The 27,497-nt window shown below is 39.6% G+C and overlaps 1 protein-coding gene across 2 annotated transcripts in view; it reads right to left on the minus strand.

Annotated features, from left to right (window-relative positions):
• Nucleotides 1-24,833, minus strand: part of STIM2 (stromal interaction molecule 2) — a 64,983-nt gene extending 40,150 nt beyond the window's left edge. For both annotated transcript variants that reach the window (XM_082050327.1, XM_082050328.1), the window contains exon 1: nt 24,504-24,833. In XM_082050327.1, coding sequence (XP_081906453.1) covers nt 24,504-24,696 — 193 coding nt within the window. In that variant the 5' untranslated portion in view covers nt 24,697-24,833. The remainder of the gene's footprint in view (nt 1-24,503) is intronic.
• Nucleotides 24,834-27,497: the final 2,664 nt, after the last annotated feature.

Below are 27,497 nucleotides of genomic sequence, written 5' to 3' on the forward strand. Positions count from 1 at the left end.
ATTTCCAGAAAGCTGGGCTAACGTTCAATCTTACAAAGAAGAGGCCACGGTCATCCAACAGTAGCTTGCAAATAACTACTTGACAACAGACAGCAAACCCTCCTCAGCAGGGGCAGACCATAGAACAGGGGGTAACAGTAAAATTACGCACAGGGATACCAGTAAACCCTTTTTTGCTAGGAGGGCATTGCAGCACTATGACAGGCTACTAAGAAAATGTGAAGTCTTCATCCTTAAGGCTTTCAGGAGCTGGCCAGATGACCTGTTCTTGTGATGGCCACATTCTTGCTCAAAGCAGAACTCTGACATCCAGTGGTCCCTTTCAGTCAGTATCTCCATTACCTATTTTGAAAGGCAGATTCTTGAATAACAACTGCCCCCAATACTGAGGGCTCCAACTAATAAATAAAAGCAAAAATGTAATACCAGTACCAATACTTACTTATGAAATGTTAATTGTACCCTCATCATGTGTTCCTAAGATGCTCCTAGGAAGCATGCTCTTGTGAAGTTGCTGACCCACCACATTTACATACCAAATATTAAGAAAATACCTAATGGTAACAAACAGAAGAATAAGGCAAGCCAGAAAATACCCTTGCAAAATACTAATCAAATCCCAAATGGGATCTTACAGTACTGACGTTTGCACACAGGTTTTACTGCCTTTCAATGTGCATATGTTACTCATATCAACAGTAAAGAATGTTTGTATTCATGGATACAAACGAACTCCTCCTTAGGAATGCATTTACAAAATCTGTATGTTATTACCATCACATCAGTTTATTATTGTATATAATGAAGAGACATGAGTTTCAGCAGAACGTAAGGCATGCTGAAAGACAATGAAGAGATAAGCGTTCCACGAATTGGTATGCCTGTAGAAGGCCAGAGCTTGAAAACAGGGTGATAACTATTCAGAAGAAAGAATTCATCACAACTAGAATAGGCATGTTTGTTCAAGAGGGCGTTTGTATTTTTTTAAAGCTACACTATGTTGTATAACATTGCTCTGTATCTTGTAGTTCCATAAGAAATACTTGTTAATATCTTAGGAGAAGTTCTGTATGCACAACCTTCTGAATGTAAAAAGCTAAAATTCTACTTTATATGGCCATGTCTAGCCCCAATTAAATGACAATCCATACTTTTAAGTGGCATAACCTATTGCTAAAGTCTACACCTTTGTGCCAGGGCTAAAGCAAAGAAACTTTCTGGCAGAGTTTTCTAAAGCTTCAATAAGACTCAGTGTTGTTTTGGTAAGAAGCCTCACCTTTCTTTCAGCAATTTAAAAACCGAGACATTTGACGTTCTCTAGGGATGAACACCTGATTTAAGTTTAATGGCTTTATTGACATTTACATAAGTTTAAAGCTAAAGATTGAGAAAGGTTAACAATTTCCATGTAAAGAAGGAGAAGGGAAGAAAAAACAGTTTTGTCAAAATGCTTTCACTGTTTTAATAAGCAGAAAAAGTGATTTATTAAAGAGAGTTACATAAGTTACTGCACTACAACTGCAATCTTGATCAAAAATAAAATTCAAGATGCTGGTAGCTAAGTTGTAGTTAACAGCAGAAGGGAAAGTAAAGGGTGTGGTAGAAAAGGAGATAAGTTAGTCAACCAACAGTTTTATTGATCTACTTAGAGCAGTGTAACAAAAGCACCTTACAGAAACATTCAATATATCCACAAAAAATAACTATTTGTAACCTTAGACTTTACCCATCTTTTGAATAGAAAGCTGTAGGAATGCTTGCACACATGAAATGCACTAATACAGAGTCGCAACCAAAATCAGCTAAACTGAAGTGAAATTAAAGAGATATGCAGAACTAATGAAACCAACACCCTAAAAAGGTACCTCGACCTATTCCTATAGAGTTCAGTTCTTAAACTGAAAGTTCTACCTCGACAGGAAAAATACTGAGCTCAATATAAATCCTGAAACAAAGTCAGGGCTTAAACAGAACACCAACAAGAATTCATTCCAACCTTTTCTGAACAGCATGAGCTGTTCCATGTAACTGCACACTGAACTTCGGCATTATTTATTGAAAGGTGGGCTTTAATGCAATTAACTAAAACCTTCTCTAACACTTGCCAGGAATAGCTTACCTAGTAAGCAGAATAAAGCTATTAACATTTTTAAGTAGCAGTACTTAATCAGTCTCAAGCAGCAAACTGACATGTAAAAAAATAAATGTAGCAAAAATTAAGTTTATTAAATTTACTGGTGTAAACAATTGCAAGTTTCATTGACGTTGTTTTGTTTTTTTTAAAATCTACAAATTCAGAGAATATAGAAGTCAGTAAGTAAAGCAAAATACAGGCAGTAAAATTTCATCTCTGCACTGCATGCAAGTTTATTTGTGGGTTATTTGGGGTTGGGGCCGGTGGGCCAGTTGGGTTTTTTTTTTTAAGGGTAATTATTTCAACCCAAGTTTTAATAAACAAACTTAAACACTGGAGTTCTTTAAACTCCCTTGTTTCATGCAAGATCACATGGCTATTGATTTACTGATCCCCTACAAAGGATTATCTGTTGTAGTAAAACCTAATTAATAGAAGAAAATTCTCCTAGCTTGGAAATTAAAACACCACTATTTTAAAGTCATAGACAAGATTTCAACACTACTAGACTGAGGCAAAAGCTAAGTATCTAGTATTCCAAGTACAGAATGCCATAAACTTACAGAAATTGGGAAAAAAAAACCCACACTTAGATAACAGGAAAGCTGAGAGTCAAATACAATCTTTCAAATGATGGCAGAATTCTGCAAATACCTGCAGAGACCAAAAAAAAAAAAAAAATCTAGAAATCTACATTACTAAAAGTGCAATCCTATGTTGCTACCAAAGCAGTGCCTTGAAGAGAATTATTCCTTTCATCATCATTTAAGCACACCTTTCCATGAGAGGTCAAACAACCAGAAAATATTGCACAAATGCAGGGCATTGAGCAGACAAATGAAATGTCCAGCTCCAGAACATGCATTTTCTGTTAATTTTCCTCTAAAAGCAAGTATTCCATTTATTCTAAAAGCAATTAACTAGTAACTCCTGCCCAGATTATATAATACATAACAGCATATACACACTTTTTCTTTTAAACTCCTTAAATCAACACACACAGAATCCTTTTCTTATCTGAAAGGGCTTTCTACCTGCAGGCCAATTTGAAATGACTGCAAAAAAGAGACAGCAAGAGGGTGAGGGCTGTCATGAAAGGAGATACTCTTTTACATGCTTAAACACACACTTGCACTTTTCAAATTAGATAGCATTTGTCAGAATTGTACACTTCTATGTATGTACAAAAGCCAGTACACTCATAAGGGCAAGTAAGTCTGTACATAATTACTATATAAAAGATATCCAAAGTAACAAAAAGCAAGCAACTAGATAAAATGAAGATAAGTGGGATTTTAGCTACATTTTTTTTTACAGGGACATCTTGATAGAAACGGCCTCTGAAGACTTTTATTTTCTCATAATACTTTTATTTTTAATCCCATAGGTATTGCTACATAATAAACTATATTAACATGTGCCAAGTTCATATACTAATAACTGAGCACAGGCTCAGTGACCTACTTCAGAAAAACGCCTGCAGTAGCTGAGTTAAACCCTCAAGGGAAGAAAAATTTGAGAATGGTTTTCAACCTTGTCCAAATTAAGCCAAATGGCAATTTAAAACCAACAAATCTAGGCAACAGTTTCATTTTCCTTCAAAAACATGCCAGAGTCCCAAATCTGTTCAGTCACCCCTAGCATCTTGATCCAAACCTTATGGTGCCACCCCAGCTGTGCCCGCACACCAGTTTATCGGTTTCTAGAGAATTAACCACCCACATGAAGATGTGGCTGATAGAGGCCACACCCCAGAGAGGTTTCAAACAGAAACAAGGAAATCAGGGCAATCATTCAGCCATGGCTGTTGCATAGTGTCTTCCTGTCACCTCTGAGACTGCAAACCAACTCTGAACCAGATCTCATTAGCATCTTCCCTTCTCTGCACAAAGCTGCACTGCCCAGCCAGCCCACGGTCCCTTGCATGAGCATGAGAGAGAGGAACCAACTGCAGCGCAAGCCCAGCTGAAGCTCCAGCCTCTGTGGTGCGTCATTAACTCATCAGGAAGACAATAGAAAGCTGATTTCATAAGTCACTCTTGAGACTTTCTGTATGGGTCTAAATATTTAACTCAGCTTGCACACGCCTCAGGCAGGACTCACAAAGCAAACATAATCACTTTTTGCACATCACTGCGCAGGCGATGGCTGGAACCACCAGCCTGTGCTGTTGCATGCTCAATTCACAGCCAGGAAAACAGCGTGATTCAAACAAGCTACAGAAATTCTTAGCACTCCAAACACTCAACTTGTTATCTAGCAGGAAAAAAAAAAGTTTACAAGATGCTACATACACTGCCAGATAGGTATGCCTACCAACACATAATGTAAATAAGGTGATAGGAATAAGTATTTTGTGCTTCTCTTATTCTACACAAGTTTAATATTTAGACGTCAGAAGAAAATTGACCATAACTTACTACTTTCTCTTTTCAATGCTGTCAGGTCCTACAATAAATTAGTTGGCTGCTTTTTCCATTTCTGTCAATCCTCCCTCCACCTCATCACACACACAAACCTAATCCCTACTGTGCTTGTATTGTTCTTCCCTTTCCAGGTCATCCCTCAGTGTCCTCCATGTTTCATTTCAAGTCACAAGGTTTGCATTGCCGTTTCTCAGCAATCTCCTCATCTATGAAAGAGGTGTTATCAAACTATTGTCAGATAGTTTTGATGTTCTGATACAAAATCCATCTTCTTACTGCTTCTTCCTAGTATTTTTTCAACCACAAAAGTCACATCATATTGTGACCTATTGTTCTCTTACTTGATGACATACACCTGCTAATTCCCTCTTCCTTCACTTCTTCACTTTCTAACTTGCTGTTTTTCTTTTAAAGCAGCAGTGGCAACCGTGTATTTCTCTTTATCCTTCCCATTCCCAGCAATGCTGGGTATGCTATAGTGGTTTGATTCTGGTTAGGTTCTCATTTTATCAGCAATAAAATGTCAGATATGCATAACTACACATTGCTGATCAGATTTTTTTGTTCTTTTATTTGTTTTGTTTGGTTTTTGTTTCTTTTGTGTTTAGTTGTTTCTTTTTTTCCCCCCACTGAACCAGTGCAAGTTATTTTTGCATGCACACACACTCCTGCAAACAATGTTAAGAACCAGGTATTTTGGTGATGTGTGTTTTTTTCCTGAAAAATATTTGTTTCAATTTGACAGTGCAAAGAAGATAATTAAGAAAATAGCATTACAAGAACAAAGGTAATTTGACCCTAATAATCGAACCCTGCTTCTGTACAGGGAAGGGAGCAACTCCAGATTAACACCACTGCCTGAAAACAGTGTGAGACCTATCCAGAATTTCATTCATGGCTACACTTGCACAAAGCACACACCAGTCTTAAGAAAAAAAAAAAGAAGGCATCAAATAGCAATCAAATTTTGCATGCAAGGAAAAAAGTTTCTTTTCAAAAACTGCCAAAGGCAAACACAGACTTTAAGGGTGCAAACTTCTGCATTACATGTTTCCATTAACAACACAAATACCTTCCCTTATTTTTAGCCTCCTCAGTGTTTGTCCATCTCAGGGTTTAGCCTAATTAACCTGCAGGAGAACAAAGATGGCCACAAAACAATTATGAGACCTCTTCATAACAGGCACTTTCATACACTTTAAGTTTAGGGCAACCTGCTGAATTTGATCATTTAGAGCTACCAAGCCATCCTCTCTAAGCAACAGCTTATGGCAAAGTTCTCTTCTCCCCTGCCACTTCAGAATTTAAACTTTAAGAAACTTTTCCCTATAATTTCCAGAGGCAGACTAATATCTAGATGTACAAAGAAGATTGCCACTCACTGTAAAGGAAGATCATTGTAAATCAGCATAAGCATGCTAAAATCATTGATATATGAACACCCTTATCCCATCAGAGACACTGATGAACACCAGGGCAGAAATGCCTGACTGACACTTTAAGCTGTCTTGCTGTGGTAGTTCATCAGTTTCAGTGCTGTATGTGAAGTAAAAAGTCCTGAATTTCAAGCTCTTCCAAATGAATGCAGTCAGGACTGCCTGATGCTGTGCAGATTCCCAGATGAAGTACACACTTAGCTCAGAGAACTCAGCAAAGTGCTCCCTCAAACCATAAAATTTGGTCCATCATGAACTTAACTTTTCCCCAGAAACAGTGGTTGTGTTTTTTCATTCCACATTAGTATTTCCAGTGAAAGATGCTAGGCACTTGTTAAAATAACAAGTACATCACAAAATCTCACCACTTGTTTATCCCACCTAGAACCTGCCTCCATCAAACCAGGTCCCAGTAAAAACAAAAATCTGTAAGCATTTCAATTTTCCTATTTCTTCTTGTTTTCCCAAACACCAGCAACAGAATTTCATTTTTGCATGATGTAAACATGTGTTTACATGCTTTTTTTTCAAGAGAGACTTTCCCTTCTCTTTGAAAGGGAGAGAAATGTGATGAAACTAAACAATATTATTGTAGTTGAATACCAAATTGGAGATACTGTAACTCACTGGAATCTAAGCAAGATTATCAAAGAAAACTTGTGCATAAATATGCATAATAAATTTACACAACATGTAAATGAAATGTTGCTTCTTTATAGGATTTACTCTGAAAAGATGATCTAATTTGTCATTTCATAGGTAAAAACATTTTATTAGTAGAAATGAAGGAAGTTTTGCTTGTTCATTTCAGTTTGAATCCATAGGAATTCTTGGTCACACAGAGCCAACAGTTTCCTGATAGAACATCCTCTGTTTGTTTGCTGTTTAACATAAAATGTTTACCAAACAGGGAAAATGACACTTGCCCTTATGCAGCTACCTGAGTGCCCCGAGTTTTCTCTGCCTCTTACCAACACACCAAATACTGCATAAATACGTTCTAGGAGAAAAACAGCCACATTCAGTTCTTTCTGGAAAATTTTGGCTTTGTTTCTTGAAGGTAATCTAGTATTTTATCTGAAGCCAAACTCAACAGCAACCAAATCATACAAAATCTTTTTCATAAGCTGTTGTACTCAATAGAAGAGACAGTACAACATGTAAAACCAAACATAAGACAATTTATCAGAGACAGGATACAAATACAGCAGAGAAATATTAAACACAATGTATGGAGCAAATATTTTATACTCAGAGGACTTCTCAGTTTATAGTCAAAACAAGAACTAAGACTCCCTCCCCGTTTTGCCCTATCAATGCTGAAGACCTACAAGTTCAATTGCAGAAGTGATACCAAGCATAACAATCTTCTTCCATCCTAATGAATTTTGCTGTTGACCAAGTAAAGTGTGTCAACAGCAAATGTCATCTATGACAATTTGAAGAGAAATCCAACCCCAAGCTGTGGAGCAGGAGATGTGGAGGTGAAGTCACAGAAAAATTCACCATTGTTGATCTGTGCAGTAAGTCACCTGAGGTAATTATACACAGTGGAATTTGTTTTAGCAGAGAATTTCTTACAAGAAAGATTGCTAATTGGTGTTAACTCCATTGAGTTATTTGCTTAATAAGCAGCTATTAAAAGTTACTAAACAGAGAAATGCAGAGGTAATTACACCTCCTTTGCTTGAGTAGTGTGTTCTGTTCTGCTCATCTCCAAACACAGTGAGCATAATTCCAAAGGAAGAAATGGAAAAGCCATATGAAAAAAGCAGAAAGGCAGAGTGATAGAAAACCAGTCAGAGAAAAATGAACCGGAGAATGTTGGTTTTGGTTTTTGTTTTTTATATAGTATTTTGAAAAGCTATTAGCTATAAAAAAAACACACCAAACACAAACCCACACAACACCAAACAAAAAAACCCAACCAATACAAAATACACAACACACACACATAGTTATGACAATGAGTTCTACTGATCATCATGTCCAAGACACCAAACGTTTTCCAAAGCGAGATCTAAGTGTGGAGCATAAAGCCATGTTTATTTTATGTAAGATAAAAATCAGGCACTCTGGAATAAGTCTTCACAACTTCAAGACATAAGGCAACTAGTAAATGTTTTTTTGTAAGGAAGAGTGACACTGAATCACTGTGCTGCAACTATGTGCTTGCAAGAGCCTTTTCTCAAGCCCCAGGCAGATTGATATTCTAAGCTAATAGATAAGCTACTTCACCAGTTTTGGAAGGTAATGATTATGTTCTTAAACAAGGTTTTAACCAGTCACTTTTGGACCAATGAGGAGGGACAAGCACACAACTATATGCCTAAAATTGTATTTGTGAATAATAGCATCAATTGTCTGAAAGGACCATCTCTGGAAAAAGCTATTATTCCAATACTCCAAAATAGCCTCCATGGATTTCCACATTACAACACCATAAATAATATACATGGCTTTTCTCTTGAAGAAGCAGACACCAGTGTTTGAGTTAAAGTTGATGCCACAGGAATTGAATCCTCTCCCACAACAGGAAGTGAAACTTCAGCAAAATGGTTTTGAATAAGAGACGGCAGCAATATATGCTCTGCAGAAATGCAACTAAGTTTTCCCTTTTATAAAAGAAATAAAAATATTGCCCAAGATCACTTTGTTCCAAATACAATATTTCAGTGATCCATAAAAATCTATGGTCAGATAAAAATTTGATTCCATTAATTCTTCTAAAAATTAGGTAACATAAGAATTTGATACAACCATACAACAGTCTTTGTCTGTTATCCAGGTCTTTGGCAGTAACAAGGTACTCATCAGTATGGCTAAATCACTTACAGAAAAGTGAAAACAACCTTCAGGGTTTCTTGTGGCATAATTTCAGTAGTACTATTTTTTGGGCAATCAGTTCTCATGCATACACTGACACAAACTCTACAAAACCATTTTTTTTTTCCAAGTAAACCAATTACTAAACCCTACCCTAAAAACAAAGGGTGCTTTATCAGTGAATTCGCTAATAACTTCCAGTCACAACAAAAGTATGCAAGAGGGTACGCCATAAGTGGAATAAAGAATACACACTGTAACCTGCCAGGCACCCTCAGAGTGGAAAACTTCAGAATTACCACATTTCTCATGTAAAAAGTAAACCACATAATGAAAGATGTTTCTTAATTTCACATTTCTGTTTTGCTTTATACTTGTTTCTTAAACAGTTAGGACAAAATATTGTTTACTTACGTGAACAAACACACCAAAAGAATGAGAAACAAGGAATAATCCGAAGCAACATTTCCCAACTTGCTTATGGCTAGGAGTTACATATGCACCCCTTAGAACTCTATACAAAACAAGTCTGTCACTACTGCTACCTTAGTGACTTGTATATCTAAACGTCATTAATGTCAAGGCGTTTTCTTCTAAACAGATGCAGTATTTTCACAACGCATTGCGCAGCATGCACAATCTTCGCCATCCTTCCTTGACCAGAGATTTACCCTGGCCCAACTCTCATTTCACTGGCAACTTTTATTTTGTTTCCTTACCCATGTTCAACCAGCACCCATCCTCTGTTGAACTTTCATAAGAACATACTGGCAACCTCTCACTAGTTGTTCTAATTTGCCTCTGATTTTCTTATTTCTTCTGTTCTTTCTACAATCTGGTTGGGCAACAGTGACAGCTGGTTGGCACATGAAATGCTACACCAAGCAGGTGCACGGAGAGAATGGATGAATTAATTTTGACACACCTTTTGCTGAAAGCTATCTATGCTACTTTTATTATGGATTTTTTTCATATTCATGGAATATTCAGTCATTTACTAGTGTCACTATACACAAGTAAGGTCCCAGTTCAGAGGGGTTATTATTATCACTATAATACCAAATGTAAAGTCCTTTTACAAATATTAGGTGTGTTAGACTGAACACAAAAATCATTCCCACCATTAAGTGTTGGCTCAACCATAAACTCTGATTGCAATGATACAGGCATTAATGGGACAGCAAACACAAAAAGTAATAAGGCTTTAACTAATCTAAATGGCGTTGCATCATATTTGTTAAGAACAAACTCCACATTTCTCAAGTACTTGCCCTCATATCATGCACTCCCTATCTGAAGTGAACCACCTTGTAAACAACGTAAAAGCAAAAGCTGCACAAAGATTTATTTCTGGATTATTATTTTTTTTGAATGCATTGCTTAGCAAGTTCCATTTGACAATCACCTAAGGAGGTAAATAACAGGTGTGATCAAAAGTTGGACAGGCAACCAAATCCAGAGTATTGCCCAAGGAAAAAACAAATATATATATATATAAAGTGGAAAAATTACTTGACAGAATAAGTCATTCTATACTAGACAAATCACTACTTCTAAATATATTATTTAGTTATTAAAAGATTTGCATATAAAGAGTTACCCTGCAGATTTCTAGAAGCCTTAATTACATGGAACATATTCAGCTGTGCTTAGAAGTACAGTACAGAATTTAATTTGATTTATTGCAGCTTGCATTAGTCAGATATAGCAACTAAGAGTTCTCTGCAGATTCCAGCATTAGCCCAAGATCCTCAAACACAGGAAAACTGTAGCCTCCTAACAAGCTGCAGATTATATGTCACCAAACATTCATGAAGATTTGGGGTTTTCTCTTTCTCTCTGATATTTTTCAGAGATAAGCCTATGCCACCAGGAAATAAAAAAAAAAAAAAAAAAAGACACTGCCACAACTCTCATCCTCCCTTCTGCAAAACACGTATGAATAGTAATGAACCACTAAGAGCAACTCCAGTGCTATGGTAGCTTGCAAAGAGAGTAGGCAGACCAATATTCTGCCTGTGACTAAACCAATCACGGTTGCATGATACTGAACAATTGTGGGCGAGGATATCACAATTTCTAATTTAGCACAACATTCTGCTATGAAGTACAAAGTGTTACTTGAAGTTCCCAGATGCAATTAATGCAGAGGTGGAATTGTTCTTTCCTTTTTCCATAGCTATGCTCCAGTCTTATCTACAGACCTAAAATATTTCTGTTAAGAGTTTCAGACCACATTAACTGATGGCTGTGTACTCTTTACTTCTGGTACTTCTCATGAACACAGGTTGATACGTCTAAAACCAGCTGAGCATGTTATATCCACACACAAAAATCTAGCAAAGCATAGAAATTCCTTCTGGGACCTACACAGCATTTTCAGTTATGTGTTGTTGTACCCAGCATTTTACAACACCCGCACAATTCCTGCATCAGAAGTTTAGCAATAGAGAATGGCTGTGTTTAGTTTTTCAGTATTCCTTTCCCTTTCTTAAACTGGAGCAAAATATGTGTGGTGAATCGAATAAGGTATGAAGGCCTGTTAAGGAGGCTGGGGTACACAATCAGAACATAGAAAACATCCACAAGATTTGCTGGGGTGGAGGAGGCAAGACAAATTCAACAGCATGACTCAACAGATAAGACATTTAAAAGAATCTTACAAAACAGATTATGAAACATTACATCCTAAAAAAATTAATTTCCTTACACTGCAGCCCAACCATTCAATTGAAGTTTGTAAAACTGTTCAAAAGCTGAAGTGAATTCAAACATAGGTCATCTTCTCCAGTAAATATGTCATCTACTAAGTCGCAAAACTTCTGAAAGTAATAAATTATAGCTAACAAGGCTACCAAAGACAGAGAAGGAGTTAACATTGCCTCCACTCCACTAAGTAACATTAATTACAGCTTGCTGGGTAACATTACTGATAGGCTGAAACCTAACCCTGCAACATTTTAAAGCTAAATTACATAGAAAACAAAACTTAAGCAGCACTGTAAAGATAAATACTAAAATTAATATCCAGCCTGAGCAGTAATTATTCATTCAGTAGCATTCAAAAAATTTAAACATGTTAAACAAACATGGCAGAAACACCTGACTCAAAAACTGTTTATATCTAAAGTCAAGCATGTTAAAGGCTCCTAGAACAGTACTCACTAGAAGTGAGGAGAGCAACATTTTCCCCTATATCTGAAGTAAGTGTCCTCTTCACACTCAACAGGAATCTAACTGACACAGCAAGTAGGGTTAGTGGTGTGATCCACATGTCCAAACGGGGCTCTCTACCTCATGGCAAAACAAGTTTACTCTGTTACAGAAAAAGCCCAGATTTCTAGCTCAAATGCCGACACCTCAAGAGACGTGAAATTAATTCCATCCTTAAAGCTCTGATCAAGTAACACCATGGGTAAGCACTTTAACACCTTTGGGTTCTACAAACTCAACAGTGTTAAACAACAAATGAAAATAATGAATAGGTGAGGCAGGAAACTGCACAGTAATTGCCACCCAAGTATGCTTTTCCCACCACATCTTTATGTTTGCATGATCTGAAACACCAGCTCCTAAATGATGCCGCATTCTCAAAGTCCAGCACAACAACAATAGCCTTGGCATAAGGAACAGCCAGGCAGAAAAGCCAAAGAGAAGGTAGGAGCTCACTGCTGAAAATACTGACTATGGGCACCAAGAGCTGCCCTGGAGCTGGCTGCTTCCCTTGCTCGAGGCCCTGTACCCCACCAGTAACCACCCCAACATGCTTCAATCCCTTCTGGAAGTGGCACTGAAGCCAACAGCAAAGCTTTCTGCCTGCCCTGCCAAATAGAAAACACTGTTTCTCTATTTCCTTTGTAAGGGATGACAACTGGACAAAAGCTGAAGTATGGTAAACAGAAAATTACTAACATGCAATCAGTAAAATCAAGGAGGTTTGGCTGTTTAACAAATGAGCTAACTAGAACTTGCACTTTTAAGTAACCTGTGTTTGACAGAAGTTTGAGATAGGCCAAAGAGGAAGCAAGTTTAAAAATGTTTCCAAATGAGAAATCTGAGACCATCAGGTAAGGCTATTTTATAAAACCAGTGAACGTGTCAGAGCCAAAGGCTCATTATTCATGCAAACATAGAAGGCTCCTTATAGCTCTTGAACAAGATGCACAGCTAAAGTACAGTACTTACCTCACCCTAGCACTTACAGCTGCAATACTTGGAGAACTTCTTCATTAGCACTGGCACCTGTACTTGCCACCAGTACAAACGTCCTAGTTCACACTCTACCATGTCTCTAACTTACACTTACTTCACATACTAACATTAAGAAAACATCCAGGAAATACACTCTCCACTAGGTATCCAATAGCCCTGGGATTAGGTAAAATACTTAAGAGAAATCACAGAATGGTCGGGGTTGGAAGGCACCTCTGGAGATCATCTAGTCCAACCTACCTGCTAAAGCAGGTTCACCTAGAGTAGACTGCACAGGAATGTGTGCAGGCGGGTTTTGAATGTTTCCAGAGGAGACTTCACAACCTCTCTGGGAAGCCTGTTCCAGTGCTCTGTCACTCTCAAAGTCAAAAAGTTTCTCCTCATGTTTAGATGGAACCTCCTATGCTTCAGTCTGTGCCCATTGCCCCTCATCCTACCATTGGACACCAATGAGAAGAGTCTGGTCCCATCATCTTGACACTCACCCTCCTTCAGATATTTATAAACACGGATAAGATTCCCCCTCAGCCTTCTCCAGCCTGAACAGACCCAGCTCAGTCTATCCTCATAACAAAGATGCTCCAGACCCCAATCACCTTTGTAGCCCAAAATGCCATATATGCTTTAGTTCCACACAATACAAATGCTCTATATTCAAGTTCTGATCTTAAATTCACTACCTCACCAAACAGGAGCTCTTTGAAATATCCAAGCAGCTGTACAAATGGCAGCCTCCATGGTGATTCCAGGACTTATGCTGTTGCTTTCCATCGTAGTTTACAGCTGATGTTTACAATTCTCATCCACATGCAGACAGTGCCAGAGAATTTCATATTTAAGTCCTCTCCAAAATACTGAATGCAAAACTTGGCAAGGAAAAGATAATTATAGCTCTGTCTTGATAGTGAAATACATGCTCCTTCCTGCTTCTAACAAGTCTCTTGCTACACTCCCAATAAACAAACCAGAATTAAGCTTGTCCTTTATGATGATTGAAGAATACAGCACGGACCTAGAAAAGCAAGCTGAATTTTCACTCCTTCAAACACCACACCTCTCTTAATTTTCACGTGCAAAATGTTCTTGTTAACTACCAGTGTGTTTCACTTCCACTTTCATTTTTATTGTGTAGATCAAAAAATATTTGAAAAACGCAAACTGAACAAGACACATTCATGAAACATTTCTGCAGTCACTTTTCAGAGCAGAACTCATGGCAAGACCAAATAGATTCAATTAAAATATTCACAATCATACAAGAAACACTGAAACAATCATTTTCATTTTTATAACCCTTAGAAACCTTCTGGAGGAAAAAAAAAAAAGAGACAAGAGGCCAGAAAATCTGAAAAGTTTCTTTAAAGTTATTTTCCCTCAACATCCTGTAAATAAGAGTGGCCTGGTAGGAGCTATAGAGCAAAAGCCCGTTTTCCAAAGCAAATTGGGTTCACTGATACTCAGCAACGGGTTGCTTGATCTTCAAAATTGTCACACTACTACCTAAAACACTACAGCTGCTTAAAATCTCCACTTCACCCACAGTAAGATCTGAAAGCAAAAGACTAGCCACTGGTTCTTTCATCTCAGACAGCAAGGCACTACATCTAGACTATAAGCAGGTTAGCAACATTATAGTATCCTGAAAACTCAGTATCTTCAGTTGGTATGCTTAGTCCTCTGCCTAAACTCTTCTCAAACAGTCTATAGAGCCAAAAAACACAGTATCGGAACACCAAATGACCAGAATTAAAGAAATACTTATTAAAACATTTGTACTAAAACTTAAAAAATTCTATTCAAATTAATAACCAACTACTACTTCCATATTTAAAGAAAGAAAAATGCAACAATTTGGGTAACGAGACAATGGCTGTGTTGTTCTTTGGCTTCTGTAAGAATGTTAATCTGCTGCTGACAGCAATTTGAGCACAGAAAGCTAGAAGTGGTAAAAAAAAAAGAATCAATAACAAAAAAGTCATTGTAATTTTACTAACTTCTGGAAAAGGAAGAAATTTCAGTCTTAAGATACCATTTAGGACACTGCAAATGAACACAAATCAATGGAATAAACACAGTTCAATAAAAATCAATCTACAAAGTTAGTCATTGCCAGTAAAAATTTTGCCAGTTCTCAAGTTGAAAACCATCATCTCCCAAAAACTTATCATAAAAATTATGATGCAGTTTACTACCACCTTATGACATTCTCCTTTAACCATTTTACTCTTATTCTTCCTGCCTTAGCAGTCACTTTAAACATTTCCACAAAACTAAAAATGAAATGCTAATGGCAAACAGCAAGTATTTGCCAAACTGTCTTGTCCCCAACACCCCTTGCAGTTCCACAGAAGACTAGAAAAAACATATGATTTGGCCACACTGACTTAAAGGTGTCCATTCTAATTCAACCTTGCGCAGCACCAGTTAGCAGCACGTGGTGCAGTACAAAGGGTGATGGCAAGAACAATTTTCCCTGAAACAAAACATTTTGGTTTTGCACTCCTATGAGATTCCTAGTTTAACACCACCTGTTCACACAGATGTGCTCTCTCCTTTCCTCCAGGAAAACGGAAAGTGGTGGGATATATCTAAACCTTCTGATTTTCAATGAATGCCCCCAGGTCTCACAGCATGAAAACAACTACCGGTCTTCCTATGGTTGCCTCCTTTATAACACTAATCATTTCAAAAAACTCTACCACATCCTCACTATCACCTCCTAAAATCTGAAACCCATCTGAAACCCCAATGCTCTTCCATTTCTCCATCCCTCCACCTCATTGGCCTCCCTTGCTTCCAGCCCAGGATCCATCTGACCTTCACTTAGTCAACTTCACCAAGTTACTCCAGCAGAAAAATGAATTCAGCAACTAAACTGAGATAGGTCAGCACGAGGAAGAGGACAGGCTGAAGGCCTAACCCATAGCTGCCAACATACATTGGCTTTAGCTTCAAGTACCACAGCCACGGGGCGGGTCCTTTAAAACCAAGAAGTTCTAGTTTCTCTTCATGCACAAAAATGTATACACAAAAGCTTGATTCAAACCTTTTCTAGTTTTACATATCCTTTCAAGTGAGAACAATTAGTATACTATTTTCCTTTCTTCATAACTTGTAGTGTTTCTTCCTGACCGACAACCAGGCTTTTTCCAAAGAACAAGCCACTATTACTCCCAAAAAGTTCCAATAAACAGCTAATCAGAGCTGAAATTATTCAGTTAAATCCAGACCAAGTATACTTTTAACAGTATGAACGTACTAAATAAAATAAGCTCCTTCCTCCTCTCTCTCCCTGCCCCACTTTTTTGCACTTTGACACTACCATCTCATCACTCTGTCACACCGTATCATTAAATGCCATCTAAGATCTCCGCAGGCAACAGTAGTTAATGAGCTCCCCTTCATCATCCCGCCACACGCCAAACTTCCACTCACTACATAGTATAATGCTCCACTTGTAACCATCTAGCTTCATGAAGATGCATCCTTTTTCTGCCCATTAAGACAACATTTCACCTGTGATTGCTTATCACTCTTTTGTAAGGAAATAGCAATTTCTGTGGACCTGATCACAGCCAAGGTTGTTTACGGAGCTTCCATTTTGTTGAAATAAGGAAGTCTTAACGCTCAATAACATCAAGAAAAATCAGAGCCTTGGCTACTGTTATTAGGGTGTTATGAACAGACATGAGGCAACATAAAACATGAGTCTGGGTGCTTTTGTGACAAAAGAGAAACATACCACAGATGCATAGTATCTTAGGAAGGATGTTTACTTAATAAAGGAAACAAACCAGTTTTACTTGGATTCTTTTATAACGAAGTTTATAAGTAGTCAATTGGATCCATTTAGAGTTCAGATAGGTGGGTTTTTTTTCTTTGAAACATCTACACCTGGATCAAAATGGAATGTATCTTTATTATCCTGTATTAATAAAATCACATAATCACATTTAATAAGTTTTGCTTTATAGAAGTAAATAGTTATGCCAGGCAAGTGTCATAGTCCATTGATTTTAGTTTCTAGACATAAACTCTCTCTTACAGTAAATCAAATATTAAAAACCAAATTAACTCCCAAAACAAAGGTTTAATTCCAAAACACGTATTTTTCTGTAAGCTATTATGATCTATAATAACCAAGCTCTTTAAGAAGCTCTGCTAAAATCTTGGCTCTACTGCTAATCCAATAGTCTACCTTTATAAATTTTATGTATGGCGGAAGTATTTCCTTACCAATTTTGAATGTCATTTTCAACTCCACAGATGGTAACATCTGCGTAAAACATTGCTTCTCCCTTTCCTAATCACTTACTATTTACTTGGCATACGTGGGCTTCTACTAAAATGGTTAGTACTGCATTCCTCCTGGTATCTTCTCACAGATGCCCTTGCACAGCTGGGCACTGACCTGAAGCAAGGACCTGATCCTGCTGCAAAAAAAATTAATTCCACCATTCAGCTCAACCAGTTTCCCCAAACTAGCTCATCTCCAGCCATGATAATGTTAAGCAGCAGGAACACACAGAATAGGCAGGGAGGGAGAAAAGGCCTACACACACCAAGGTCAGTTTAAATCAATAACTAAGCAACATCCTTCAAAGACTTCAGAGCTACAGGTTTCCTATCACTGCCTGCAACACAACCAAAATAAGATCAATTATCAAAAGTACAGTTTAATAGGATCAAAAGCAAAATATTAATTTACTGAAAATTCAGTCTTAAAAAGAAATCCCAGAGAATACGTGATATAGGTTCATTCACTGAAGCCAATGGATTCAATTTCACAGTCTCTTACCTGTACTTTAGACTGACATATTACTGTGCTCTTTCCAAAGTAACTACAATGCTCTCTATTGCGCCGATAGTCATGTTTCAGTACATATATTCAGGGAACATGAACCAGGTAGGAGAAAAGGGATTGAAACAGCCACACTCCAAAAAAGTACTAGTAAAGTTAAGTTTTTCAAAGAAAAATTAAAAATATACTCTGGAGAAGACAGAGCTGTCTTGATGCGTTTCATTTGCAACTAAAAATTGCAAGCAGAAAAGGATATAAATGTACTTTTCCTTCCTGCCACATCACAATAGAAGTACTGGAGCTACACGATATTATACAGTCTAATTTTCATACTTAGCAAAATAGTAAACAACACTTAGCACTAAAAACAAGTAATTTCATTTTCACTTCAAAATCATTTGTACATCTTTAGGCAATGGAAATAACTTAAGCCAACAGTATTTTTCATACAGGTATACAACTTCACAGCAAGGAGCTATCCTGTAACCTTCTACATAGAGCAATCTAGGATCAAAACTACAGTAGAAGGAAGTCTCCTATTCAGAAAAATTAACTTTTGTGTTTGTTTCAGAATCATTCCAGACCACATGAGTGGTTTTGTTTATTTGTTAACAGTATAATACTTCTTGCTTGTTGTTCTTTAAAAAAAAAAAAAAATCCTGGCTAGCATTTCTGAGGAGAAGCTAATCAAGCTTGTCATTTTCAGACTGTAGCTAGAGAGAACCAACATAAGACTTATTATTTTTATTTGCTTTACATCTAGGCATACAAACAGAAAATTCACCGGCTTACTGCATCTACTGAGGGTAAGAGTTTTAGAAGCTGAACACATGACAATTTTTTACAAATCAACAATAACTACACAAACACACACAAAAAAAAACAGGTCTTAACATTTTAACTGGAGACAGTACCAGGGGGCTGGGCTGCTGACAGTTTTAAATGCCTCATGATGCAGAAGAAAAGGTAGGAAACAGAAAGCATTGCCTAGAGGAAAAGGATCAAAGCTATCTTTGCATTCCTATAAACTCTGAGCTACTTCACAAGTTAAAGCTTCACACAATCCAAGTAGCCGCAACAACCATTGCAATTCACACAAGTTTCTGTGGTGCTGCCTGTGGTTTCCCATACAAGCTGCAATAGGCAGGGACAGATTCCCTCCCACCTCTGCATCCGGGAATCACCGGAGAAGCAAGATTCACCTGCAATAGTATAACACTGTCTGCATAGAGAACAAATTTTCCCCTGACATACTTTAAAAAAATCTTTGCTAGAGACCACCAGAATGAGATTTTAAAGGTCGGTGGTTCTTACCTGTTAATTCAAATACTGTTGACTCAAATGAGTCAGCAGTTCTGTTATAATGAGTGCTGTTAACTCAAATTCTCAAATGCTCTGGCAAGCACATTATCAACAATTTTCAAGACAGATTTTAGTTAAAACTCTGGAATACTTTTCATTATGCAGATTTAAGGATTCCTCTAACAGGTCTCTGAAAAATGCCGCTACTTTTGGCATTGGAAGCAAAAGAAGCAGGGACCAGAATGAAATAAAATCTAAAAAAAAAAAAAGTAATGGACTCTCTTTAGTTAAGTTTAAAGTGCTCACAGAAATCAAGTAAAGGAATGCAAATTTTATCATAACGAGGCAATCATCACATTCTGTTTATGCTAATCCTAAATTTTAACAATGCATTATCCTGTTATTCACCCCTCCTCCTTTCAGATATGCAAAGATAGTTTCCATAGTAACAGGAGAGACTTAGTAGTATCCAAAGGCAGAATAACACTAACTTATGTAATAACTTAAACTCACCTTGGTTTGCAAATTTATATGCGCTTATTTTAAGGCAACATACAAAGTGATTATTTACTCTTAAGGGATACCATATGTGATCAAGATAAACATCTCAAGTTCCTGTATTTTAAAAAGCCAGTTTCAGAGACAGGATGTAACAAACGAATCCAAATGAAGTCTTCTCATACATCAGGATTTCTGCAGTAAATTAGCATCAACTCTTATGTAAAAGAGTTTTGACTTCTGAGGAGTTTTTGACAATGCACTAAATATTACCAAAAAAAAAAAAAAAAGAAAAACATACCAAAAAAAAAAAAAACCCACACCCAAACCTGTAGTAGTTTTCCTAGCTTTCCCACATCACAGCTCTTTGCAGCACCTTCCTCTCCCCCCAATGCTGATTGAGAGCAAATATGAAATACAAAAGGCCATACAAGTTACAGCACACAAGGGGAAAAAAAAAAAAACACACACTACAACAAATTGAATTGCTTACTTTTAAAAAAGCGAACTACATTTTTAAGTGTTTTTCATAGTGATAGAATCATCATGGGAAATCTTATCAAGATCAACTGCTTCTGTCATTTGGTCCAGTCCTCCTTCGACAAATACATGGCAGCTCAACCTAGTTATGATAGATCAGTATCACTGATCACTTAGAAGAAAATGAGTCATGCCTAAGTTGCGTAGGAGCAGCTCACCAGAATCTGGTAGGAGGCCCCCAGAAAAGCAGAGCTGTCTTCAGAAAGCTTAGAGCTGAAAGGGCAACACAAAAACCTGCTGATGGAGGGATGATACTGAGTCACAGAATTTCAGGGAGGGCCACTGAGGGGTTTCAAGAAAGGGTCTACTACTGACTGCTGTAAGACAAGAAAAAGAAAACAACAGCTAAATAACCTGGATAATTCCCAACAGCAAGACCAGGTAAGTCTTCAGAAGTGGTGAAGCTGAGAGTCAAGGGAAAAAAAACTGTTCACAGGACACCAGAAGGTGCAGAATGCACTGGAGAGCTACAGTGAAAATGCTGGAAGGCAGAAATATTTAGCTACAGGCAAAGGAAATTACAAGTGCTGGACTCACACCCTCACAGGAGCCAGGTCACGCTTTGTACTGCTGACCCCACCCACACAGTCCCATCATCTCTCTTCTTTGCACTGGTCCTAGTGCTTAAAAGTATGTCATGAGTCTGGTAAGAAATCCAGAAGTTTTCTGTTGCCTGCATTTCTTTGAACATTCCTGCAAGCCAAAGAAACAGACAGTGGTCATCACAACACTGGGGGCAATGAGGGTACAAAGTAGAAAAGGAGCAGGAACTCCCTCCCTCCTGTGGGTTTGAGTATTAGGATGAGCACACCTACTCCTACTCGTGCTCTATGCTAACATTGCTGGAGTGGCCGGCTGGGGTCCACTCCAAAGAAGAAAGCCACCCACATTACAATTGCTAAAACCAATTGTGAGGTTGCAGCTAAAAAAGACATTTTCTAGAAAACCCTACCCCTGACTTGCTGAAGCCAGATTACTTTGAAGAGCTCAGAGCGTTAAAATGATAGATAAGTTCCAGAATGGAAACTCAATTAAAATTAAAAAAAAAAAAAAAATTAATTACTTCAAGGAAAAGGTTATGTTATGTTGTCCATTGTTTCTTTAGTACATACAATGTAGTGCTGTCGTTAATGGCTTACAATATTGAGCTAGACCATTTTTATTTCAGAGAAATTTGTTAGCCAAATACAGGTCCAGGTACTTAGCCTCATCTGAAACGCAGCCAAATTAATCCATGATCCTGGATTAAATTTAAATTTTTAAACAAGAAAGGAATGCACAATTATCCAGAATTACAAACTAAATTAAACATCAATAAATAAAGTGCATGTGAGAACCCAGTGTTATCTTCAGACTCAGAACAGAAGGTTCCTTATAATTCTCTACCAAATTAAGTAGTGAACAAGCAGAGCTGAACAAGCAAGCAGCCTCATGGTGTTCCACCCAGTAGAAACAGTTCGTTGATCTGATTTTCATGACTGTGACTAAATACCTTCAGCAGTGTCAGGTTTTACATATACAACTGTCATTTATAAATTACCATTAAGAAGGCACATACACACAGGAAGACAACAGTAATGATAATCTATATAAACAATTGAGTAAATGACTGAATATCTGATAAAATATGGCAGGAGTAGAATCTCCTGGGGCTTTCCCAGTCCTAAAATTGATCGTACATCCCTTTTTTGTAAAGTGTCTTGATTATCCTTGCCAGCTTCTTCTAGTAAACCAGTAAAAACCTCCAACAATGGGAAACTGTTGAACAATCTACATTATTTGACTGTTATAGGTAAAAACCTTCCAGCTTGTATTTAACCTAAAACTTGGCCACTACAATTTACTTCGTCTTAACCTACATGTTAAAACACAGAGTTTTAAAAATATATATATAAATGTGCTTCTGGGAACTATTTCTTACACACACACTACTCCCACAGCCTCTTCCACTCCCCAAAATAAAGCAATACTTTAATATTTTTTGCATCGGTCACAAGCTTCTGTGTCTCTCAATCCTCTGTACTTTCTGGATTGTATAATACTCAAGACTAGACCCAAAAGCACGATCAAAAAGAAAAAATAAGAGCCTTCTGTAATTTAAACTGGATTAACATATCCAAGGATAGCACTCATTTTTGCCAGCTGCACATTGCTTATTCAGATCAATTCATGACCAGGACTCCTGGACTGCTTGTCCAGCTGTGCTGCACATACACCTCTGGTTGAGCCTCTTCCTAGCACAGCATTTTATACCTAGCAGCTTTTGTCTTCTAAATCGTACTTCTCAAACTTATCAAAATTACTAAATTAAAAGCTTATTCTACTCTTCTCCAGATGAGTTTCTGCAATCCCTCCTAACTTGGCGGCACATCTGCAAGTTTTATCTTTTAAGGAAAGAATCATAGATATTATAAAAAAAACCCACATCCTGAACATGTCATCTGGTTTTCAAGAGTCCTTCCAGTTTAGCAAATAGTAACTTAAAACTATCTGGGGGTTAGTTACCAAACAGGCAAACAACTCAAGTGATCCATTGAAACACCATATTTATCAAGCAGATGAACATAGATGAACTATGTCAAAAACCTCTTAAAGACTGGAGCTGATTCTGATGGCTCTTAACCATATGTATTTTCCAGACCAAACTGTCATGTAACACAATAAATGCACTTAAAACATGTTAGATTTCTCATATAAATGTATTTCTTCACCAGGTTTTCTGCTGGGGGCACCAAGACAGCTGACAAACAATGCAGTACTTTTACAGTCCATAAAATATAATTTAAAAAAATAAAAACCCCACACAAATACTTTTTTTCCATACAAGCTGACACATCAAAACTGATTAGGCATGAAATTCAGACAGCAACAGCACTATACATAGCTAAAACTGTTTAATACCACCTACAACCAGCTTAGTTATGGTCTGGGGAATTAAACAAAAAAAAAAAAAAGCAAAAAAAAAACCCTCTTCCAATACAGCATTTTCACAACACCCTTGGGAGGTCTGACTGCTGCTTCACAGGCTGCGGATGTTCCAACTTCCTCAGTTTATACGGCAAACCAACAGACTGGACAATTTAGATTTCAGAAATGCTGTGTCCTCAAACGTAATTGCTAGATCACATAGCCTTGCATCTCTATCTCAGAGTTATTTCAGAAATACTGTTGAAGTTTCCTTAATTATAATTAAAATTCATGTTTTTAAAGTGTTACACTGAGAAGAAACCCATGCATTTTAGCTCCAGATGTCAATAGTATTCCAAACAATATCAGAAGTTTATCTCTGATAAAAATGCACACTACTTTGATTCAGAAAGGGTATGTTTTCTTCCTTTTCACCTTCTCCACTCTCTCTCCAATTAGAGAGCTTTTGGAAAAGCACATTATGAGACATGACAAACTTCTAATCGTGTTCGAGTACTTCCTAACATACAAATCCCTTTTTCCTAAGTGAACAGTCTAAAGACCGTAAAGCTTCCTACAAGATACATTACAAGATAGATTCAGAATGTGTATAAGCAATTCAGAGCCATCAAAGTCTGCTGAAATTAGATTACTTTAAATGCTTCAGTTTTTAACTGCAGGCATTACCATTTGCCTTAAGTATGGTAGCCTAAATATTTCACTTAAAAAAAAAAAAAAATCAAGTGGAGGCAAAAAAAGCTTTCCACAGTTTTCTGGAGAACTAAAGCCCCTCCGAGGGTACAGGATGGACACCTTTGTCTTTACAGCATCGGGCTCCCGGGCGACGTTTGTAGACAGCTGTGCTGCTATACAGCAGGACCCGCAAGTTCGTCGGCGTGAGTCACCTCACCCGCCCCCGCGGGGCCGCCGCAGCCCCCCAGCCCCGCCGGGAGGGCGCGGGACACCTCTCCTGGAGCCGCCCCGCGGTGCGGGGAGCTCGGCAGCTCCCGGCCGGGGCCGCGGCTGGCGGCGCCCGAGACACCCACCGCACACACGGGCGGCACCGCGGGAGCCGACGCGGAAGCGGCGGCTCCGGCTCTCAACAATATCGCTATTCAACAGGATCCTGCACATATCCTGCGGCGGGCTCCTGCCCGGGGAGGGGCGGCGCGGCCGGCCGGGGCAGTACCGCAGTGCCGCCGCCGCAGCCGGACCCCCTGCAGACCGGCCCGGCGCCCTCTGCAGAGCCGCATCGCGGCTGGCCCCGCGGCGGAGGGAGGCGGCTCGGAAGCGCCGGTAGGCACCGCGGTGCCCGCCGGGCGGGGCAGGGTCCCGGTCTCAGGGCGTCCGTCGTCTCGTCCCCCCACCCCCGCCGGCGCGATGCTCCCCCCACCGCCGGCGGCACGCGCGGGAGCCGTTACCTGCCACAACCGCCGCCGGCTCCGCTGCAGGGGCGGCGGCACCTCCCCGTCCTCCCCGCCGACCACCGCCAACGTCCGCAGCTTCCAGCTCGCATCCCCCGGCAGCTGCGGGCAGGAGCAGCCCAAGCAGGAGCAGGCAGATCGGCACCCAGGTCGCCGCCGCCCGCCCGCCGAGCGCTCGGAGCCCGTTCATCGGTGCCGCCGCTGCCGCGCAGGGAAGGAGGGATGGAGGAAAGGGGCTGGAGCTCCGCCACTGCGACGCTGCCCGCTCCGGCAGCACCAACCCGCCTCAGCGCCGGCCCCACGCTGCCTCCCGCCGCTTCCGGCGGGCACCGCCGCCGAACCGCCCGGGCGACACGTCACCGCGCGGTGACGTCACCGCGGAGGGGGCGGGACCGGGGGCGCGGCCGCGGCGGGAGTAGCGGCGGTGGGGCCGAGCCGAGCCGGGGAGGAACGGATCATCACGACTTGTCTGTCGGATGGCAGCGGGCTTGTGGGCCGCTCGGGGCGGTGGAGGGATCCCGGTGCGACACCCCCGGTGCCCTGGGGAGGGCTCGGCCGGCTCCCGGTCAGCCCTGCCCGGAGATCGTGCGGAGGTTGAGCTCCCCCCGGCAGCGGCGGCCGGACAGCGGAGGTGTGCGACAGCCTGAGGGGTGGCCGAGACTCTGGAGTTCGCTAAATCTGTCCTTACCGCACCTGCAATAGAGGGAAGCGTCCTCAAGGGAAAGAATGGATGAAAGAAGTTGCAGTTCAGCGTAAAAACAAACAAAAAGGTGGTTTAAATACAGTCCCATACAACTGAAATCAGGCAAACTAAGCACTCGCAGAGACTAACCCCTGATTTAATTGTGTTTAGGACCTTGGCAAAACAACTAAAAAAAAAAAACACCCAAAAACTTCTGCCACTTAAGCCTGTGAACAGGAATAAAATCTCTATCATGCTTTGTCCAGTCCAAATTTGCGGGATTTCCAACCAGTCTGTCTCGAGTCAACCAAGAGTAACACAGCTTTTAAAGACAAAATCGAATCTATTCTCTCAGATACACAATGCAAAAGGAAATAAGGTACCATGGATGGCAAAAAACTATATAAACATTATATTCACTCTTAACTATTGCGACCACCTAAGAAATAACAGTAATGTTTTGAAAGGGTCCTGTGAAAAGCCTTTATGTGCTTTGCAAAGGCCACAAGACACAGTAGCATAAAATGGAGCGGCATTAGCTGCTTCCCCGGGTCAGCAGAATCCGGAAAGCCAGCTTGCTGTAGCACTACTAAATGCAGCAGGAAATAATTTGTCTAGCAACATGGTTAATGTGCATACTCCATCCCGGCTGAAACAACACCACAAAACCTTTAAGCAGTCATATAACATATGAAGATTTGGAAAATGTGCCTAAACCTAACAATTTCTTTTGCATTGTGAAGTCTGTGCATAGCCTTATAATTTCTGTTGTTGAATACAACAGCCTTTAAAGACCAACAGTAACTGACCATATCTTGTGTAAAGAGAACAATGAAGTGCCTGCACCTTACGAAAGCTTGTTCAATGTTGTTTAACTTCAGGGAGGGGAGCTGGAGCAGAGTAAAATTCCCCAGATGGAAACAAAGAAACCAGCTGCTAATTAAATAGTTAATTTTAAAATACAAAGAGAGAGGTATTCATAAAGGGTACCTGACAGAGGCAAGTTTCTTGGATGAGTGTGAACTGTTATAACTGAGACCCACTGGGGTGTAAAGATACAGACTGCATGAGTCCTATAGAGAAAAGCCATACGTCAGAATAGCTGTGAGATGGGGGCACTCACAGGGAGCACTTCAGTGAAAATGCTGTGGGCCTGGAGTAGAAAATGATCCTTGTTAAAAGTCCTCCTGCAAGGTCGGTTCATTTTCACTTTGTGTTTTCAGGTCCCCAAGTCAGGCAGCATGGAATGGATTGTTTTCAAGCAATGCTTGTGTTCTGGATTTGGGAGGAGGTCACTGCTGGTCAGGACATCTCAGCAGATCTCACGGTGAGAAGTAGTGTATGAAATGGTAACATGTCTTGATGCACTGCTGCTTCACATCACACAAACTCAGCTGTACAAGCTCAGGAGGAAGGTACCTGGGCTGCAGCCTAACCCATTAATCCACAGAAACCTAAATGACCCAATACTGCTGGAGGCCCTGCAAGGCTTGATCACAGAATCACAAAATAATTTAGGACCTCTAGAGGTCATCCAGTTTAACCTCCCTACTCAGCCCGGAACACCACTCATAACCACATCCCAGTTTCATTTTGGACTATTGAACACTAGCTTTTGAGTAGAGTGATTCAGACCCTTTTTCCACCCACCTTGCCCACTTACTCAGTCCATAACTCCACTACTGGGCTACAAATATTCTATAGATACTGTGGCAAAAACCTTGACAAAGTCAATGTGTGCTGCTCTTATCACCTCAACCATAGGGCAAACCATGTCATCGTAGAAGGCAATAATGTAGGTAAAACTGTGCTGGTTTTTCCAAACAAGCTTCTTGTCCTTTGTAATCTTGGAAATGGCTTTTACAGAAAGATTTACTTCATTATCTTCTCTGAGAGAGAGACCAGTTGAGGATGACTGTCCTGTAGTTTCCCACACATTGCTTTGATGTTAGATGTGACATTTTTTTTTCCACTAACTGGAAATCCCATCTGATTGCCACAGCCTTTCAAAGGTGATAGGAATAAGCACAATGACATTAGCCAGCTTCCTCAGCAGCTTCACAAGCACTTCCTGTCCAGCCCTAAGCACTTGTAAATATCTAATTTGCTAAAATGGCCCTAATTCAGGCTTCCTTTACAATTGGTAGTAATGTCCTCCTCCAACCTTTGCCACTAGGTATAGAGATCTCTGAGGCCTGAGGGCTGAACTTGTTAATAAAGAACAAGGTAAAATGGGTGTTGAATATCTCAGCTTTTTCCCTGGTCCTTTGTCACTAGGCCACCTACCCCATTGAGCAGCAGAGCCTGGG

Source organism: Streptopelia decaocto (genome assembly GCF_964273445.1).
Source record: "Streptopelia decaocto genome assembly, chromosome: 4".
NCBI classification, from domain to species: Eukaryota; Metazoa; Chordata; class Aves; order Columbiformes; family Columbidae; genus Streptopelia; species Streptopelia decaocto.